The sequence below is a fragment of the Podarcis bocagei genome, assembly GCF_964188305.1.
Source record: "Podarcis bocagei genome assembly, chromosome: 8".
NCBI lineage: Eukaryota > Metazoa > Chordata > Lepidosauria > Squamata > Lacertidae > Podarcis > Podarcis bocagei.
Window position 1 is genome coordinate 56,452,919 of NC_138133.1, and position 21,212 is coordinate 56,474,130.

At 40.2% G+C, this 21,212-nt stretch overlaps 1 protein-coding gene across 4 annotated transcripts; it reads left to right on the plus strand.

Moving 5' to 3' along the window:
* The first annotated feature begins 45 nt into the window (after positions 1-45).
* YTHDF3 (YTH N6-methyladenosine RNA binding protein F3) lies at positions 46-20,793 on the plus strand. Of its 4 annotated transcripts, none has more exons than XM_081204668.1 (6): positions 46-419; positions 2,142-2,166; positions 3,626-3,709; positions 8,805-8,890; positions 11,068-12,651; positions 19,652-20,793. In XM_081204668.1, the coding sequence occupies exons 1-6, from the start codon at positions 396-398 to the stop codon at positions 19,673-19,675; spliced, it is 1,827 nt and encodes a 608-aa protein (XP_081060794.1). In that variant the 5' UTR covers positions 46-395; the 3' UTR covers positions 19,676-20,793. The 4 variants fall into 4 exon arrangements, with proteins under 4 accessions (XP_081060794.1, XP_081060796.1, XP_081060795.1 ...); XM_081204670.1 differs by having other exon boundaries at positions 50-419; positions 3,597-3,709; XM_081204669.1 differs by lacking the exon at positions 3,626-3,709 and having other exon boundaries at positions 51-419.
* The last annotated feature ends 419 nt before the right edge of the window (positions 20,794-21,212 follow it).

Here is a 21,212-nt window from a genome sequence, read left to right on the forward strand (position 1 = left end):
CCGACGGACGGCCGTTTCCCCCGCCCTCGTCTTCGGAACCACGTGATAGGAGACGGGGACGGAAAGGGAAAAGTCGGCTGCAATGTCGTCAGTGGTAGAGGGAGGGGGGAGAGCGGAAGGTCAGGGCGCCGCGGAGCGGAAGTAGGATCCGGAGCGCGTCCGCCATTGTGGGAAAGCGGAGCCCGGAGCAGGGGAGGGAAGCTGAGCTGTGTCCAGCTGGTTGCTTTCGCAGGTGCCGAGCAGACTAGAAGTGCCCGGGCTGCGGAGACAGTCAGGCGGCGGCGGCGGCGGGGAGAGCGGCGGAAAGGGCGGCGGCGGGGAATTGAGGAAGAGCGGGAGGAGGAGGAGGAGGCCCAAGCGGAGCGGGGTGAGGGGATTGCGGCTCCCCGTGAAGAATGTCAGCCACCAGCGTCGACCAGGTACGGTTTCCGCCCGGCCTGGCCTAGCCGGGAGGATGGCTCGGCCTCCCCTTCCTCACCCCGTCCCGCCCTCCTTCCTCTGGGCATAGCGGGGATCCGCGCCCGCTACATCCGAGGCCGTGCGGCTCCTCCCCTGTTCCCAGGCCCGCCCCCTCCGCAGGCCTGGAGGCCGCTCGGCCTGGGGCCTCCCCGCGGAGGCCGTGAGGCGAACCCGTTGCTTCTCTTCACGAGCAGGCCTTTGCCTCTCCGGGGGCGCCTTAGCTTTCCGCGCCAGCTCTGCCCTCTGCCCGCTTTCCTGTGCCGCCTCCGATTTTCCCTCGCAAGTGGACTTGGAGGGATCCTTACGGCCACCGTTAAACCTCCTTCGTAGTGCAGCCGCCTCTCGTATCTCGTTCTTGCGGTTATATGTTTCTTTGCGTTTCATTTATTGATGGCGAGTCTTCATGCGTGTTTCCGTATCTGCTTATTTTGTTTCCATGCAGCTATTCCATGTACACTTTTTTCTTTCACCCTTTTCTGATCTCCTTATCCCCCCCTCCCAATTCTTTCACCAATTCTCCCCATGGTTGTTTTTCTAGTCTTGATCCTCTCAGTCTCACCCTTCTGGGTCCCCCCTCCCCGTGTAAACATTATTTTTGCAGCTGAGAGCAGATAATGGAGGTCTCTGGTGAACGTTAACTTGGGGGAGAAATCTTGCAAACCAGAATCCATGTCTGCACAAGTTTCATTTTTAAACCTGGAATGTCACTTTTGAAAATACTTGCTTTTAGTATTGGCTCTTCAGCTAGTACAGGTTTTTCTTCATTCTGTCAGGATTGAGTAATTTGCAAAAGTCATTGCAGGGTCAGAGTCATAAAGTCAATGTGGAAACAGGAATTGTTTGTAATGGGAGCTTTATTTGGGGGCAGGGAAATGCACTTAATGAAGTAAAAACATTTTAACATGGTATGTAATAAATAGTATAGTCCGCAATATGTCTAGTTCTGATTTTATTCAGCATCGAAGTGTAGCATTCTTAAGGTACAGGACTAGGGGCATGCAACAGTACAGGCAACACCCCATTTGTGTGGGGGTTGCGTTCCAGGTCACTACGCATTTGTGTGAAATCAGAAACTAATTGAAAAAGTCTACAAACACCTATTCTACGCATTTAGTGACATTTCAATGACATCTTTATAACGTTTCTGGGTTCGGCACATGTGCACGATCATGCACATATCAGTTGCGCCTAAAATGGGAGTGGCCTGTACCTCACCGGAACATGCTATTCGGTCCTTGTTGCATTTTTTCTTTTTGCATTTTACAGGCACCTTTTTATAACTGATTTGATAATAGCAATACATGCATAGTTTTAAGAAATAAAAGCAGGCATAGTACAGTGAAGAGTTTAGCTTCTACAAAATGATCTGATTATACTTTTTATAGTGCCACACATAAATATTGGATGACTGTTCCATTTTGTTTCTGAATGGTAAACTGTAGTTAGGTATCTTAATGTGTACAGTAAGATTGGGAGTCTACCAGTAATCCCAATAAACAGAATTTAGAATGCATCAGGCTTGCAGCACTTAAGTCATAGTTCGTTCTTTTTAATAAAATGGCTTGTATTTTACCATCTTGGGGTATCTTAAAATCACCAAAAATATTTGATCTTTGTGATAACTTTAATGTTCAGTTCCTCTAATTTTTGTTCGTTTGTTTTTCTTGTTTTATCACTAACAGAGACCTAAAGGACAGGGAAATAAAGGTAAGTTGATTCTTCTGTGTTAGGTTCACTGACATGAATAGAGTAATTCAATGATTTCTCTGTAGTAGACAGTTAAGTGTAGCAGATGCATTCAATTGACAGTTTATACTGGAGTAGTAGTAGTAGTAGTCATGAGACTGCACCAGACAGTGAATCATTTTTTTCACTTATAAAGTGGACTTTCCCAACATTTTTGTGTGTTACATCATTCTTAATATATTGATTTTGCAACAGCTTCCATTTGCATATCAGGACTTCTCCTGTGTTGTCCCCATATTTCTGAGGAACCCTCAGAACAGATGGGGGGGGGGGAGCAGGGGAATTCCTCTTCTGCTCATGCAATTATTTAGCTGAATACCTCCCATTATATAGAGTAATTCAGGCACCAGTCTATTCCCACTTATTGAACTCAGTGGGACATCTGAGTAGTCATGTGTAGACAGAATTGTGCTGTCAGAATGCTTTATACTCAGCCAAGAGTATAGAGTCATATATGAATCATACCCTGAGTAGTACGACCTATTAAAATCAGCTAAAAATTAAACCGGAAAGCAAAACGTAAAGCTTTTAAAATTCCAATAAAAGCAGATAAGCAACAGTGCACTTTATGAGCTTATGCAAAGACCATAAAACAAGAAGACAGTTAAATACCTGCCAGAACAAAAAGGTAGTGAAAAACCATAAAAAAATGTTTCTGTATATGAAGGGTTAATAATTGTGCTTATGTGCATGTTATTGTAGGAATGGTTCTTCATTTAGCCTAGTAGCAAGTGTGCTAAACTGATGATGAGTGGTGAGCATATGTGCATGAGAATTTTGAGTCCTTAAACTGTGAGACATACTGGCAAATGAAACAAAAAGTGAATGTAGCATGTTATTTATCTCTGCATACAGGATAGCATCGTGGTATGCTTTAATCTTTAGTGTATTCTTTATCCCAAGCTTTTGGCAGCTCATTAAAAAATTGAACATCTGCATATAGCTATACTGCTAAAATATATACATGGGAGAGTTAAGGACTCCATTTTGTTAGAAGTGAGAGATAAAGCTTGCTAAACATTATATGGTCATAGGCAGTTACCTAGTCATAGCTTAACAAAGGGTGAAATTGTTTGGTATGCATAGGATCAACCTTTCTCAAATATTGAGAACTGTTCAGTTATTGAACTCCTAAAATTTTAGCTGTTTCACATGTGCACTTTACATCACATCTTCATTGGGATATTTTAGTGCACTTAATTTTCTGTAGAGTAAAGACAAGCAAAGAAGTGAACTTCCCAGTGGATTGGTTCACTTGCCAACATCGTATGAATGAATTTCCAATTTCAAAAGGGAATTCCCCTTTAAATCTCCCAGATGTGATCCAAATCTGCTTTGTCAATCAATGTAAAGTTTTTTTGTTTCCATTATATCACGTTAATATCAACAAGAGAAGCTAGATTGAATCTTGTCTCGGCAGGAAAGATCTCTAACCAGCAGTTCAGCTACTCCCCTACTCTGGTTCTCTTCTCCCCCATCCTGTGCTTGAAGGCTTGTATTTTAGGTATGCATATTTACTTAGAATCAACTCCTGTTTGGTTTAGTGGTCTTTAGTGTTAATGGCTTTTGTATGCTGATCCACAACAGAGTTCTCAGGACTTATTGTAAAGATAAAAACAACTTAAATACAGAATAAGGCATAACATCAAAAGCATAATAAATACAAGAAAACAAAGCTCACTACAACACCAAAGTTAAAAGCACTGATTTAAAAAAATGCCCAGATTACACAAATTATTTAAAAGACCTGATCTTTACCCTGGGACTTAAGTAGCCTTAGTAGGCTATTCTATAACTGGAGTGCCCATAATTGAGATGCCTGTCCTGATTGTTACTCACCTTATTTCTTTTTTGGGGGTTTCTCAGGGCAACATGTCATCCGCCGGCATTCCCCCCCCCCCCAAAAAAAAAGATCCCACGTATAGATGAGAAGAGCCTTGTGCTAAAGATTAAGCACTTTCACTTGTGCCTTGTCATAGCCATACTATTCCTAAGATATCTCCAGTATCTGTTTTCCCCTGCTTTTTTAAAAACTCTTCAGCGAATAAGAATTCATAATCTTACTAAGGAACGTATTGAAAGTCTGTGCAGCTAGAGCATTGGACTTACATGTCTGAAACTCTGGTTGAAATCCCTGCTGATCTATGAAGCTCACTGGCACTGTGTATCAGCCTAACTTACCTCCAAGGGTTGTGGTAACGGCAAAATATCACTAAGCTTCATACAGCAAAATAAGGTGCAAATATTTTTTTATAAACTGACAAATTTATTATTCCCATTTGAGTGTGCATAGAATTGCAGTCTTAGCTGTACATATGTCACTGTCATTGATTTGCTGGTAGTGACACCTTCAGTTTAGTGGTGTATTCCCCGTTCCAAAGAAGAGAGACATGAAACATAAAACTGTACTTGAAATACACCGTTGGTAACTGTGGATATAGCATGTGTTTTCCTGTAAATCAAATGATTTGATTATTAAGATTCAACTTGCAGTTCAATAATTCATTTAGAGAAGGACACAAGTTTATTTTGCAGCATACTTTTTTTGTACCTTAAAACATACAGAACTTCATTATACTGGCTGATAACTGTTTCTGAGTTCATAATTCCTTTTAAAGCACATTTTACTATTTGAGGAGAATTGCTAGTATGTGACTCCCTCTTTTCCAATACAGGGTTGGTCTCCTTTCAAACGTGGTATCACTTTAGTCACAGGAGAAATGGCTATCTTTTCTCTGATGAGACACTGGAGAAGGTTTTGAGCTTTTCTGCATCTGTTTATTTAGATATTTAAATACCACATGTTATGCGGGCAACTCAATGCAGCAATATCATAAAATGTAATACAAAGAAAATGAAAATAATCAGACAATAAACATTCTTAAAATTCCACAGCCGCTGGAATCCGTATCCACCAAAAGCTATATAAAACAAACAAAAAAGCAGTGGAATTGCACCACTATTGGCACATTTCTTATTTGGGGGAGGGGGTATTCAATAGTGTGGACTCTGTCACAGAAAAGGCACTTGTCCCTGTTAATGCCATCTGTAGGCTATGGCACAATCAGAAGGGCCTCTGCAGATGTTCTTACTGGCAGGGCATGCTTGTCTAGAGGAAAGCGTTCTCTCGGATAACCTGGTTCCAAATTGTTTAATAACAAATCCCGAAACACGGCTTGATAGCAAATTGGCAGTCAGTGCAGTTCCTTTAACGGTGGAGTTGCAGTCTCATGGCCAGTAACTTAGCAACTACATTTTGTGCTAACTGCAGCTTCCAGACCAGTTTTGAGGGTAGACCCACAGAAAGCACATTACCGTAATTGACACTCTATTCCAATGCATGGGTCACTGTAGCCAGGCTGTCCCTGGCCAGGATTAGTTACAACTGGAGTAATGACTGAAGCTGGTAAAAGGCGGTCCCTGCTGCTGTAGTCACATGGGACTCCAGTAACAACTATAGGTACAGGAACACCCCCATACTTTGATCCGGCTCCTTCACATGGAATGCAGTAGACAAATACAGGACAGACAAACTGCCTACATTCTGGATTTGGAAACTAGTCACCTACAGGATCTCCATCTTGCTACAATTCAGCTTCATTGACTCTTATCCAGCCCATTCCTGTGCCCAGGGCTGCAGAGCCCCAATTGAACAAAAGTAAAGGCCCTTCTTTCTCCCTCACCCCACTCTCTTGCTTCTGCAGTCAGATTTGGAATGTATTGTACTAATGAACTAAAATGTCACATTTCCTTATTTTGCATATATTTGGGGATATAATCAGTGTTTTCAAAATGTTTAAATCATTGCAACAGGAATTGTGGGGGTGGGGCACATCATCTGCTGTGAATGGATTTCTGGCTTGCTGGCTTACTGTCTTCTCTGTTCACTTCCTTCTTGAGGTATTCTATAACTTTGTCTGCTTCATGTGAAAGTGACACTTTCAAAAACACAAACAAAAAGTCAAATGCTCAGAAAATCTAGTAGCATTAAAGGGAATGTTTTGGGCATGGACAAAAGTTTCACCTTTTCTAATGAACACAGAAGTGAATGAGGAAAGAACGTGGAGTTTAGATTAGACCACGATCTACTCCCAGTATAAAACAACTAGCAGTGATCTACCCATTTGGGGGGGGGGGGAGGCCAAAGTTGTTGAGCTTTTTTGGTTTTGTAACATTGAATAGGGTTTCAAAAGTGGTAGACATACTGAATGGCACTTTTTTTTCCAGAGGATCTGATGAAGCTACTTCATCTTTCCTTATTGGAGAAGAATGACGGAGATGCAGGAAAGAATGGACTCTTGAAAGATAAATTGATGGAAATTTGTTTGTGGCAGGAAAGGTTTTAGATGTGGAATAGCTCCTGTTGCTTTTAGGTGTGACTATCTCATCCACGGGAAGTGGTGTTTTGCTGTTGTCTAGTTTGGGTCTTTTATGGTTCTCCAGATTTTTCTCTACAGTTAAGTGAAATAGCGGTCTTAAAAAGTGCAAACAGGAATTCTTGCACCAAGAAGAACACTTAACAGGGCAGCTCGGTTAGAAGTATGGCTGAACATGTTAGCTATCTGGGTGTAGATGCTGCAGAATGCAGATGCTATGCAGCTTCATAGCTGTGTGTGTGGTTTTTAATTGAGTTAGTGATCCAAAGTTTTGGATACTAGTTTTCAGCTGCAGTCTTTAGTTTCAGATCACCTATGTTCTTTATACAAATATGAATAACAACGTAACTAGCCAAAGTATAAATTTCATTAGGTGCATTGACTCCTTGAAAAATCTGTGTGAAATGCATGGGGCAGATGGTTGTTTTTCTTCTAAGCAAAATTAAAAACGCCACAAAGCTCTGAACACACAGTGAATACAAATTACATGTCACAAGTTACTTTGCATATGATGTGAAGGACCTGAAGGTAAGGGGTTTTTTAATGCTAGGAAATCCTGATGATCTTTAAGTGTCCTTGTCGTCCCCCACCCCCAAAAATTATTGCACTGTTTCTCAGCCTGTGTGTGTGCAGGGCATAATTTCCTCCCGGAAAAAAGGCTTTAAGCTGCCATATTCTTACTAATATATATGCATATGTAGTTGCTTTGTCCTTATGATTGGTTGGATGAGCTACACAATACAGCTGGGCTTTGTGTCTGCATTGTGAAATTGGAAACCTAAGTTCTCATGAGTCCATCTTAGTTACTTAGAGGGCAGAGTTTATGTTGTAAATGCTCAGAACATCTCTGGGTCTTGTTTACTGTCAAGAAGTACAAAACCTGCTTTTATTGTGACTGTTTGTGTGGCAGGTTTATTGCAGTGCACCTGTAGAAGTCCTGGGTTGTCAGCTCACATGTAAAAAACTGTTACAATTACTTTTTGCAAATACATTCTTTGTATTTGGTATTAGGAATTGCTCTGTGGGGTGGGGTGAGAACCCTATTGCTGGCAAGGTAAACAAAACCAGATTCATGTTACATTATTGGAAAAGTAGGTCATGCCAAGGCAAAGTTCTAGCTTGTGTGTGCATGTCTGTCTTGAAAGCTGTGCTTGTGCTCTAATTCTGTTGCAGAGAATAGTAGGAACATACAAACAGGAGATGTGTGTGTGTGTGTGTGTGTGTGTGTGTGTGAGAGAGAGAGAGAGAGAGAGAGAGAGAGAGAGAGAGAGAATGATTAATCTGTAGAACTAGTTTGTGTTGCTTTTTCATTTCATTTGCTTGAATTTAACTAGAACTGGCTTACTAAAAATGTTTGCATGCATTTTTGCTATTTTCAGGTAGAAAACCTTTGTATCGAGTACTCGGCATAGAGCTCTATTAATAAAGGTGTCTGCAAATTTCATTTTTGAAGTGAACAATTGCTGCAAATATACTATATTGTTTCTAGCTATGTTAGAAGTGATATTTCAACAGCTAAGCACTTTTTAGACCAATTCCGTTCTTAACTATGGAGAGTTGGTTTCCCTGCTTTCTGTAGGTTTCCCATCTGTTGAGGTGTTGAATTTACAATGTTCCCTTAGGATGTCAGGAAAAATGGTTTAGTGTTCAAATAGTTTATATTGGAAAATTATGCCAGCTAAGTATACCTGCAGAAGATGGTATGGGAAAGTGTTTAGTTGAAGTTATTTGAACAGAGCAGTTAAATCTAATATTTATGCTTGCATGTGAATCCATAAAACTTCAACTTCAGTTTTAATACATATAACTAGACAAAAAGTGCACTCCTATGAATTACCTTGTTTCTGTTGAGAGTAGGGCTGGGTTATCAATATTGCAGTATATCACCAGCTAAACATCTTGATATATGGCAACATCTGAAATAAGGAAGGAACTACACAGAGGCAAACAGGACAATGTCCTGGCATCTGCTACTACTTAGGGGTCTAAAACTAATAAATGATGGCATTATCAATCACTTCATGGTCTCTTTCAGCAGCAGGCAAGCCAAAATGCATCCATAGGCTGCTATTGGTTTTTTGAATTCTAAGATGCTTGTAGTGTGTTGCTGCCTGCTAAAGAAATATTCTGGTTTTTGAAACATTTTTTCCATCATGTGTTTTTAACAACTAAAAAGTTAGGCATAGGACTTCTAGAAGATGTCTAATTTCAGTTATGTTTCAGTTTCAGTGCAAAACGGTTCGATTCATCAAAAGGATGCAGTAAATGATGATGATTTTGAGCCATATCTAAGTAGCCAGACAAATCAGGTGAGTATTTACAAGAATACACCTTTTCTTGTAAGCTAGTGAGTATAGTTTTTAGTTGGTTATTCCTTTATAATAAGCAAGTAACACAAAACAGTTTAAATGGTTTTATAACAGGCCATTGTAAGTTTTCATAGTATTTGTAAATCTCTTAAACAGTGCTAAATGGATTTGTACGAGTTAGGTTCCAAATGAGCGAAGTTACTTTAAGTAGAGGGATCCACTTAAGCTTAATTAAATCTATCTTAAATTAAGCATACCTGTTGTGTGTGCACAGAACAGTACACAAATCTCATGCCCTACTCCTGTAGCAGCCTACAGTGCTACATCCCATTCCATTTCCTTCAGCAGTTGGGATTGGATGGAGAAAGAGTTAATAGTCCAGTCATTTTTCTTATGATTCAGCCTTTGGTTAGCTTTTGATTTTCTGCTCCCTTTCTGAATTCTTACATGAGTTTCAAGTCCAACAAGGATTCTTCCATTTCAGGGATTTTTTGCTTGCAGAAGATGCATGTTGAGAGGCTTTGGGGCAAGGTATTTGGAAAGAAAGTGCAAGAAAGTGGTATTTCTATCATTTTCTATGTGTGTAGTGTGATGGGAGAAACAGTTTATATCCTTATGCCCAACCTTCTATACATTGATAGTGGTTTTGTATGCCTAAATTTGCATGGTGAGTAAGAAATGCAAAGAATATGTGGTGCTTTTTATTGGGCCAGTTCCTTTTGGTGTCGAATGGCCTTGCAGCTAGTCAGTTGCTAGGCAAGAACATACATTACTTGATCCAGCACTCAAACAACCTTTTGAAAAACACACTTGTAGATGAGTGAGCTGATAAAACCTTGTGGGTTTGATCCATTCTTGAATTCGAGTTCTGCTCTGTAGTGGGAAGTGACTTTGCTGATTTCTCCTTGCCTCTGCCTTTCCCTGAAAAGCTGTTTTGGAGGTTTGGCTGATTCTCTGGAAAAGTGTGGCAGCTCCAGGGGCAAAAATCACGTCTCTCCCTCCGCTGGAAAGCTTCTGCTGGGTACTGGTTGCTTTTGCAAATGGAAGGATCCAGCTACGCCAAGGGTGGCATAGTTTAGGCAAACGTTGGAGTTTAATATTCTTTATGTATACATAGAGCAGATAATTGCATTTTCTGTTTTTTGTTATTGGGAAAATAATAGTGACAAGACTCAAAATGCCAAACACAGAACATTAAAATATTGATTCAAGATTGAACAATTAGAGCAAGCTAAGCGAATTAGGAATTGGATCTGGACCAAATAAAAAAGCAATATTTTTTTTTTACCTTTCTTGCAAATGCCAGTCATGGGTGGCACATGGGCAGCCCAAAAGGAACCCTCACACTTATAAAAACTTCCTTGTTTGCTCATATAGAGGTGTTCTTTTATTTTTTACAACAAATGTAGCTAAGCTATAGCCTTTAAGATGTTATTGGACTATCATCTCTGACCATTGGTCATGCTGTCTTTGACTGGTGGGAGCTGGGAGTCCAAAATCATGTTGAGGGCCTCAGGTTAGCTACCCCTGGTTTCAAGTGAGCTAGGTGACAGGGTTTATCAGTACTTGAAGTTCCTTTTCACTGTGCAGGGTGAACTTATTTACAGCTTGGCAAGGAACATGATGAGTTGTTAAATATATACACTGAACCTTATCTATACACCAGAGGCAGGTTTCTCAGGGGAATGTTGGTACACATACATGTTGTGCTAATGGTCATGGTCAGTACTGAATCTTTGATCAGCTGTTCAGCATAGGAGAGAGGCCTAGAAGTAGGACAAGAATTTGCTTATAGGAATAAAAGAAATAAAATGACATCCTGATAAAAAACAGGAAAAGCACTCCTGTTTGGAGATGGAAGAGAATTTTTTAATTGCTCAAAGCACTTTTAATTGTGTTATATTAATTAAAACGGTGTAGGCTGTAATTACTTTGGTTTTGTATGTGAGATTAAAGATAACAAAGGTATCTCTTTTAGATCTCTTTGCTTGAATTTTTTTTCTGTTTAAAATTCTAACTGTGTCGGAAATTTGCTTCAGATGTCCATAAATGCATATTTATAGGCAAAGAATGTAGATGTAGCAATAGAATGATTCTTACACTGATTCTTACACTGATATGCAAAGAATGTAGATGTAGCAATAGAATGATTCTTACACTGATATGTTTTCCTGCAGAATAATAGCTATCCACCAATGTCAGACCCATACATGCCTAGTTATTATGCTCCATCCATTGGATTTCCGTACTCTCTGGGTGAAGCGGCATGGTCCACAGCAGGAGATCCTCCAATGCCATACTTGACAACTTACGGACAGATGAGCAATGGTGAACACCACTACATCCCTGATGGTGTCTTTAGTCAACCTGGGGCTTTAGGAAACACCCCTCCATTCCTTGGTCAGCATGGATTTAATTTTTTCCCTGGGAATGCAGATTTCTCAACATGGGGGACAAGTGGATCTCAGGGACAATCGACTCAAAGCTCTGCTTACAGCAGCAGCTATGGCTACCCACCTAGCTCTCTTGGTAGAGCAATAGCTGATGGACAGGCTGGATTTGGCAATGATACATTGAACAAGGTGCCTGGTATTAGCAGCATTGAGCAAGGCATGACTGGACTGAAAATTGGCGGTGATATGACAGTCGCTGTGACGAAAACAGTTGGTTCCGCTCTGAGTAGTACAGGTATGACAAGCATTGCAGCAAATAGTGTGCCTGCGGTTAGCAGTTCAGCACCTAAACCAACCTCATGGGCTGCCATTGCTAGGAAGCCTGCTAAGCCTCAGCCAAAACTTAAGCCTAAAGGTAATGTGGGAATTGGGGGCCCTGCGGTACCACCTCCCCCTATAAAACACAACATGAATATTGGAACTTGGGATGACAAAGGGTCTGTGGTAAAAGCTCCCCCAACCCAACCAGTACTGCCTCCTCAGACTATAATGCAGCAGCCTCAGCCATTAATTCAGCCTCCTCCAATGGTGCAAAGCCAACTGCCTCAGCAGCAGCCTCCGCCTCAGCCGCCACCAGGACCTCAGCAACAGGCTCCGCCTCATCAGCTGCAGCAGCAGCAGCTGCAAAATCGCTGGGTGGCTCCTCGCAATAGGGGTGTCGGCTTCAATCAGAGCAATGGAGCTGGCAATGAAAACTATGGTATAGGTGTTATACCAGTTAGCTCTCCACCTTCTGGTGTAGAAGTGCACCCAGTATTGGAGAAACTAAAGGCCATAAATAACTATAATCCCAAAGACTTTGATTGGAATCTGAAGAACGGCCGTGTGTTTATAATCAAAAGCTATTCGGAGGATGATATACACCGCTCCATTAAGTATTCTATCTGGTGTAGTACTGAGCATGGTAATAAGCGCTTGGATGCTGCCTACCGTTCACTGAATGGAAAAGGCCCACTCTATTTACTTTTCAGTGTGAATGGCAGTGGACACTTCTGCGGAGTAGCTGAGATGAAGTCTGTGGTGGACTACAATGCATATGCTGGAGTCTGGTCTCAGGATAAGTGGAAGGGGAAGTTTGATGTTAAGTGGATCTTTGTTAAAGACGTTCCAAACAACCAGCTGCGGCACATTCGCTTGGAAAATAATGACAACAAACCCGTTACCAACTCGAGGGACACTCAAGAAGTACCCCTAGAAAAAGCCAAGCAAGTGCTTAAAATAATTGCTACTTTCAAGCATACCACCTCAATCTTTGATGACTTTGCACATTATGAAAAGCGTCAAGAGGAGGAGGAAGCCATGCGTAGGGTAAGAATCTAATGTTATAATAAACTTTTTTCATGCTTTTTGGAGTTTGGGGTTTTTTAAAAAAACAGATCTGCTTGGTTTTTTAATATGTAAAACAAAAAGTAATTAGAAATGGGTTTAGATGGTAAAGGCCAAGGCATGTAACGTACTCAACAACACTTCCTTGCAAGCACATTTGCAAATACAATTTTCCATTCTTCATAGCATTTTACTTCTGCATTAAAACCTTCAGCTAAGTAACTGAACTTCATTGGCAGTCGATTGAAAAAATATGTATTTTAATGGTTTCAGTAGCAAATGGTACTTGTTCCTTAAATCATTTCGTTGCCTGTTTTGTTTTGTGACATTTAAACAAAAAATATGTATATTGAAGTTGTGATGTCTACATGCTTCAGCTGTTGTAATAGTACAATTTTTTTAGATGCATAGAAAAAGCCACATAACACAGAAATTGAGAGCTTGTTAGGAATTTAGACTGCTATCCTATGCCCATTTACTTGATGGTAAGCCCCATTGAACTCAGTAGGACTTGCTTCTTATAGAGATGCATAGGAAAGAAAAAGAAAATGTCAACATGAGTTTAAATGTGTTTTGACCCTTTATAGTTGCTTTTTTGTGAAACATTTCTTATCAAATGTGCCTGGCAGGACAAATAGAAAGGGCTGTATTCAGGCAATGTGTTTCTCCTGATGGAAGGCACTTTAATACAGTGGAACCTTCCAGGGGTCAAGGCAAAATTGTGTTTTTCCTGGCCCCTCTGCAGCCCTCCAGCCTGCTTTGCAAGGTTGAAGAACCCTTTAGAACAGCTTCAGTCCTTGAAGGCTCTGCTGGATCAAAGAGCCTTTCATATGTAAAGGGGCATCATTTGGCTATAACCCAAACAACATTTACGCAGAAATAAATTAACCCAACCCAGGGCTGATTCTTATGATGACCTAGTTATCTTAGGGGAGAATAAAGAGTTGGGAAGAGACTTGAAATTTCTCCCTTCTTATGTGGGATATGCCAGGCGTTGATTGTGGATTGTTCTACATGCAAAACAGGCACTTGCCACCAACCTGTGGACCCCACTTTATTCCATAGGTACTTACTGCTGTAAGCACATGCCAATCCAAGGTATCTTGTCCCATACCAAATGTTATTTATGAAGATCTGTGTGTTTTTGTAATTTACAATAAAAATTAAACACACAGACTCTTAGGGGCCGTACAAAAGGAAAAATGGATGAAGAAAGAAGATGAAAATAAACAAATTCAGGTATCATTCCTTACATAAGAGCTTTCCAAACTTTTCATGTTGGCGACACACTTTTTAGACATGTATCATTTCACAACACAGTAATTCAGTTTTACTCTTGTTAGCTACATACCCTGCTAGCTGCTGATGGAGTCAACTTGCTGGAAAAGACTGTGTACAGTGTATGAACTTGTAAGCTTCTGTACTGTTCAAATGGAAGGAGGAATTACTGTAAATAAGTAGTAGATGGATTCTCCTTTAAGAGCAGGAGAAATAACTTCTGAATGACTGCTTGGCATGATCTTGTGTCCCCATTCCAGGTCTCCTGTGCACCACAGAAAGCTTTTTATTCCATAGGAAGCTGGTGAGAAGGATTCTATGTCATTGTTTGTAGGATGGGAGCAGTTTGGAGAAGAAGAAAAAACAGTGTAACAAGTAGTTAACTAGGGATTAACTAGGAGTTCTGAAGAAGGCTTAAAATAAACTTGCTTGTAATCAAGGAATTCAGTGGCAGAGGAGATGTTGGGCAGAATCTGTTCAGTTCATAATCAAAAGTGGGTTTGAGAATTCTGATTCAGGTGTGGCTACCTAGTAGCCAGCCATTGCTAAATTCACATTGAATGGCATTGGTTAACAAAGCAAATGGGACACTAAGTCTGGTCCTCAGCTGAAGTTGTGACAGAACCTTGAACAGAAGAAAAGGCTGAAGAATAAAAAGTCTCTTTGACCCAAGTTGTCATTTCTTTTGTGCTTCTCATGGTTGATTTTTCTTTGGTGGGATCTACAGAGTGGAACTGAATAAACAGTTTTGTTTTAAGCCCAGGTAGTTTTGCAGTGTTTGAAGAGAAGAAGAAATTATACCTACATATGAAGAGTCCAGCCACGCTCCATAAATAAGCAGGATTCCTTGGGTAGTCTAGTAATGATGCTGCATACAAAATGGCAACTTAAATGTTTATACTAATTAGTTCTTCTGTTTACAAATTTTCTGTAATGGTTCTTTACTTTGACTTTCATTTCAGGTGGTTGTGTTTGTTTTGTTTTTCATACAGTCCTTGTTATTAAGATAATTACACTTGCTATTAGAGATGCATATACAGGCTAGTTCCAGTGTTCTATTTACAAGATTGCTTTTGGAATTATTCTTGTGGTTGTAGACACCTGAAATCAGATGGGGTACATCATCAACCAAGTTGCTGAGATTATTGCCTATTGTCCTCATGTAAATAGCACATTTTACAAATAGGTTGATCTGCTGGGTTTCTATTCATTTTAAAGGGTGTAACTGGATTGTTGGAACAGTACAGAAATTCTAGTGCTACTAATTGTGTTTCTATCAAACCTGTGCCTATCTTTATATTGCACTTGCTTACAGTGGTGCCTAATATGTTGGGTTCCATGGGCATGTTGGGAATTTTGAATATATTATAGTGCTGTCATAAAATGGCTGTCATGGGGTTGTTCCCCTTCACAAAATGACTTGCATGCTGGGTGGAGCCAGACACAAAGTACTCATTTCACATTAAACCAATCGAGATACCAAAGCTTGCACATGCAGCCCCAGAAAGAGAGAGGGAGATGAACAGGCAGCCTCAACAGAAGAGTGCACAGATCCAGAGAAGGAAAAAAAAACAAGTACACATTGCCCTAGAGAGAGAGAGAGAGAGAGAGAGAGAGAGAGAGAGAGAGAGAGAGAAACAGAGTCCCAGAGGGTGAGGTAGGAAAGCACACGGTTCAGGAACCAATAGAGGAGAGGATTGGATCATGTGCATAGTCTGAGAGAGGCAGAAACACAAATTTGCTTTGTTATATCTTCTTTCTTGTCCCTTCAGTCACCTTTTTCTTTGTTTCTAAACATTTGTACAGGATTCTTTCCACTCATGTCTCTCAACTTAATGTTTTGGTGCTGGCCAGCCTGGAAAAGTTCATAGACTTAAGACAGGCCATAGAAGGTGGTAATGCTTTTACTACTACTACTTTTTTCAAGACTGATCACACTCTTTACAGCTTGGAAGGGCAGGCACTGTGTGTCACAGAGACATTTTAAGCACCAAGTGGCTCAATGGGTGCAATCGGAACCAAAACTGTTCTAAAAACCCATTAACTGTTATTGCCAACCTAGCAGTTCGAAGGCACGTCAAAAAGTGCAAGTAGATAAATAGGTACCACTCCGGCGGGAAGGTAAATGGCGTTTCCATGCGCTGCTCTGGTTCGCCAGAAGCGGCTTAGTCATGCTGGCCACATGACCCGGAAGCTGTACACCAGCTCCCTCAGTCAGTAAAGCAAGATGAGCGCCGCAACCCCAGAGTCGGTCATGACTGGACCTAATGGTCAGGGGTCCCTTTACCTTTACCTTTTTATCCGTTACATATGCAGCACATTGTTTTAGTCCTTTGTGTTCTAGGCAGGGCATCAAACTATTTAAATTTTCTGAATTGATTTAATTTTGGTTCTGCCGGTTAACTCTTGGTTTGATTTCACAAGGAAAAGGCTCAATATTTACAAAATGACATTGATTGGTATCTGCAGTAATCTGATTAAATAGTGAGTTAATCTTAATTCTAGGTGACTACGCCAAAGAAACACCTGTTTGTACAGAAAACTTTGAGCAAGGATGAGAATAAAATTTACTAGATTTTGAAAGAAATATTTGGGAACTTGGAAGTGATGACAGTTGTGAAAGCAGATCTTAGAAAGATGTCTGCTTAATACACAGATTCAAAAGTCCAATGTTCTTTTGTTTCCAGGTTGATTCCCTATTTTTGTTACAAGTACAATAATAATCTTGCAGGCAGTAAATATTTTTACCATGTGATCCATAGTTGTAAGTTAATTTTAAAACTAGCTGCTTGTCTGCTACCCATATTGTTTACCTCAGAGTTAAGTGTTTGATGATTTCTCAAAGACTGATCATAATAAATTCACATATGTTAGTAGAAGTCCTGAATGTTCCAAACAATTGTAAGGGAAGAGTTTTGAATGAGAAACATTTTGTGCTGAATTAAACTTCTGCTGTCTGATAGGATTAGTAGATGGTATATGAATAAAAATTTCAGAAGGAAAAAGGTGCAGTACTGGGAACAGTGGGAGAATGAAGGCCTTTACTAGTATGGTTCCAAGAAAAAGTGTATTGATTAGCTTTTGTGAAATTAGGATTCCGAAAAGGATAAAGATAAAAGGGGCCCAGTCCACCTTTTATCTTCATTCCTAATTGTTTTTCATCATTTTGCATGGGATTTGAAAACTGGGTTGAAGCACCTGGGCTGAGGAACAGATGAGAGCATAGCACTTGTAGTTATTTGAAGCATGCACTTCTTTAGAACAGGAGTGATATTCTTTTTGAGTCCCAGGGCCAGATCAGAACTTGCCCAACCTTCTGGGGGCTTCCTAAGAATGGTGGCATGTTAAAACAAAAACCAAACACCCACCCAAAGAAAAAATTGCACATACCTCTTTCCCCTCTCCCTGCATCACAACGCACCTCCAACAGGCACACAGTAAGCACACACGCCTTTTCTTACACATCCATAAATTCATTCACACTCATACATGCAGCCACATATACACATGGCAGGAACATACACAAACAATATGCATTTTGAGCCCACTCTAGTTCTAGGGTCGGGGTGGCTAGAAAATTATATCTGCCTCTTCAGTCAAAGGGATTTTATTTCCCCATCTTAGCACTAAGCACTACAGTATTAATTTCAAAAAATAAATCTTCTGACTGCTCTTTAAGAATAGCAGGTTAGCATTCTGCCCATCCAGTGCTGGAATGGAAGGTGGGGTTGGGAGAAGGCAAAGAGCTTGTCTCCCATCTTAAGTTGAGAGAGCCCTCTGCTGCCCTTTCCTCTCAAAGAGATCTTATCTTCAATCTTAACACTGTGGTTCTTGGGTGGTGCTGTGGGTTAAACCACAGAGCCTAGAACTTGCCGATCAAAAGGTCGGTGGTTCGAATCCCTGTGACGGGTGAGCTCCCGTTGCTCAGTCCCTGCTCCTGCCAACCTAGCAGTTCGAAAGCATGTCAAAGTGTAAGTGGATAAATAGGTACCGCTCTGGCGGGAAGGTAAACAGGTCCCTTTACCTTACTTAGATAAAAAAAAGAGTTCTCTTTAACTCTTCCATGTCTGACATGATATTAGATTTGCCTCCAAATGACCGTGTGGATCAAATAGAAAGCCTAAATGTTTCCCACCACTGCTTCAGATTAAAAATGTGCATACTTTCCTGAACTACAAAGTATTTTCAAAATGTTAAGTAAAATGTCACTAGTGATATGTTGGCTAATACCAGCAACTTAGGTAGTAGGAGTCTAAAGTTTCCATAATTTTCTAGGGAAACCTTACTTCCAAACAGTTCGTGAATTCATATTCTGTAATCATGTCTCATAAAGGGTACATGTTTTTCCATCAGTAGCTTTGTCATAACATCACACATACTACCTGGACTCCTTTGGGAATAAAAGGATATCAGTTGAATAAATAAGGCAATAGGTAAAGGGACCCCTGACCATTAGGTCCAGTCGTGACCGACTCGGGTTGCGACGCTCATCTCACTTTATTGGCCGAGGGAGCCAGTGTACAGCTTCTGGGTCATGTGGCCAGCATGACTAAGCCGCTTCTGGTGAACCAGAACAGCAGACGGAAACGCCGTTTACCTTCCCACCGGAGCAGTACCTATTTATCTACTTACACTTTGGCGTGCTTTCAAACTGCTAGGTTGGCAGGAGCAGGGACTGAGCAACGGGAGCTCACCCTGTCGCGGGGTTTTGAACCGCCGTCCTGATTGGCAAGTCCTAGGCTCTGTGGTTTAACCCACAGCACCACCTGTGCCCCAATAAGGCAATAGTGTGTAACAAACATACTGCTCAGCCTACCTTTGGACCACATCAGCAAAGCTAAGAGGGGGATCCTGTCATCTGGGCTGTCCAGGACCTCCATACCACTGCCTAGGCTTGCATCCTGGGGAAGTGATTTTGGTGCTGCCAGCACAATGGTTTGACTTATCCCATGGAGGCACACTTTGCTGTCTCTTGAGACAGGCAGATGCCAACAATGTATAACCCTTCATATCAGGAATTGCTATTTAAGTCTTCGTGACTTTAGCTAAAATGTTCTGGAAAACAATGTCGGTACTAGATATTTACCATTTGTAAATTATCCCTTGCATAGCTAGTATCTACATGTTACTAAGCTACAAGGCTTCTGAAGTGTCACTGATATCACCAGACACAATGAAACTTAGTCAGAGATTATCAGTTTATAAGAGGGTGTTTTTTGTGCCCTGTAAAGCACTTTGGCATCATCTTGTATCTTTCATTTAAGTTTCTGTGATGAAGTAGAATTGTAAAGATTTGTTGTGTTTGACTTGTGTCAAAAAGTGGCATTATGCTAGTGGAAGTGTTCCTTATATTAATTGATCCATCTTACCCAATGACACCCCCTCCCAAGAAAAAAATCCTCTGGGCTTGGAGACCCTTGGAAACATTTTGAAATATAATGCAGAGGGCTGCAGTTAGCGAAAACTAGATGCCTCACCTTGCAGTAGCAAGTAGGAAGTATTTCTGTGAGAATGGGAAGCCACCATTGGATGCATCCCTTAGGTTGGATTATAGAATTGCACTTTTAATTCAGCTGATTGCTGTAATGTTTCTGTAAAGCTAATGTCATGCTTTTATGAAATATTTATAGTCGCATAGCACTTGTACCGAATAAAAGTCTTCTATGACAGAGCTATACTAATTTTCCTTTCTTCTGTTCTGCAGGAGAGGAATAGAAACAAACAATAACTATATGGCGATGGTCCTGCTAGAATTACAACACTAATGATGTGGACTCTGGAAATGCCTAATATGTCTAAGAAGAAGTTATTAAAGCTTTGTTCCTGCTTAAGGTGACATCTTTGAACACTTTAACACAAAATTGACTCTTCTTGTAATGGTTCTCATCAGTGCATCTGCCCTTATACTCTCTCACCAAACACACTTGAGAACTGTAACTTCGTCAAGCACTTTCTGTCCTGAAGCTTTTACCAGTATCTGCTGTCTTTTGTAATTATGCATCCTAGCTAAGGCACAGGAGATGGAACGAATGCAAGGATTCATTAACTCTTTGAATTTGTTAAATACTAACAATTAACCATCATAAGTGGTTCAATGATGTGAGATTCACATTGCTTCAACTTATTTTTCTTTGATGTAGTTTTTTAATTGTCAGTTTTTAGATATTCAACAGAATTTAAAGCAAAATCATGCCATATTTAGTCCTGGAGTAAAACTCAAGTCTAAATGTTCATGTGAAAATTATTGTAGTAAACTTTTAATATGGCAAAGCAACTTTGAGCTGCAGTTTAGCCAAATGAATTATAACATGAAATTATATTAGAATGACATTTCCCTTGTTTCAAACTGTTTGGTGTAGAGAATATTAATATATGCAGCTTGGTGGGCCGCACCAATTAATGCACATTTCCTTTTTTTTCCTGTAACATGTATACCGAAAAAAGTGCATTTGTCTGAGGAACTGTTTGTTTGCTACCACTCAATCTCAGTTTTGAGTACATGTACCTCAGTCTAAATCAGACTTTTTATGACCTTTATAACTATACTTAAAATCTTTAATTCCTATTTCTGGGTGTTTGCAAGCCTGAAAAGATTGCTATCATGGAAGTGAAAATTTACTCCTCTAGGTGATTCACTAGCTAAATAAACATAATTCTTGTTTTAGCAAGCATATACTCTGTTTCTCAAATTTTGTTTGTTCCCAGCTCTGAATATTATAGTCTGATATTCTTTCAATTCAAAATACTTTGGGAAATAAACGTTTATCCATGGTTTCAGTTTGTATGCTCATGGATGTGTTTACATGTTATCTGTTAGAGCTATATAATAAAAGCCTAGGTACCATATTCACCTGAATATTTTCTATGCTACTTTTTAAACTTTTATTTTAAAATTTCCACTTGCACACCAACATGAATGCTGCCTTGAAAGTGAAGCAACTGTATTGGTTTCATGAAATACTGAAGAGTCTGAAAGCTTTCTTTAAGATCAGTACGAAATCCAGATATGGGGAAGTTGAAAAATAGCTGTTGTATGAATACTTGATGTATCCGTCAAACCCAAATATTTACTTCATGTCTGGATTCTTTCACTGGCAGTCTGTTTCTGAAGCTTATTGGGGAGATCAAAATTGCTTGATCCCATTATTTTTGGCTGCTCTGTTCTTATTCAAATTTGTTGAATATATGGCTGTTTTGGCACAGTGTGACAGTCATTTTTACATTAATTTTGAAAACATCATTGGGTGATGACCATCCAAGCCATA

Bases quoted from the DNA above. Each gene is read 5' to 3' on its own strand.
- YTHDF3 (XM_081204668.1), top strand. From the start codon at position 396: ATGTCAGCCACCAGCGTCGACCAG. The intron at 2,167-3,625 runs GTAAGTTGATTC...TTGTCTCGGCAG, and splicing joins TAAAGGACAGGGAAATAAAG to GAAAGATCTCTAACCAGCAG. The intron at 8,891-11,067 runs GTGAGTATTTAC...GTTTTCCTGCAG, and splicing joins TAAGTAGCCAGACAAATCAG to AATAATAGCTATCCACCAAT.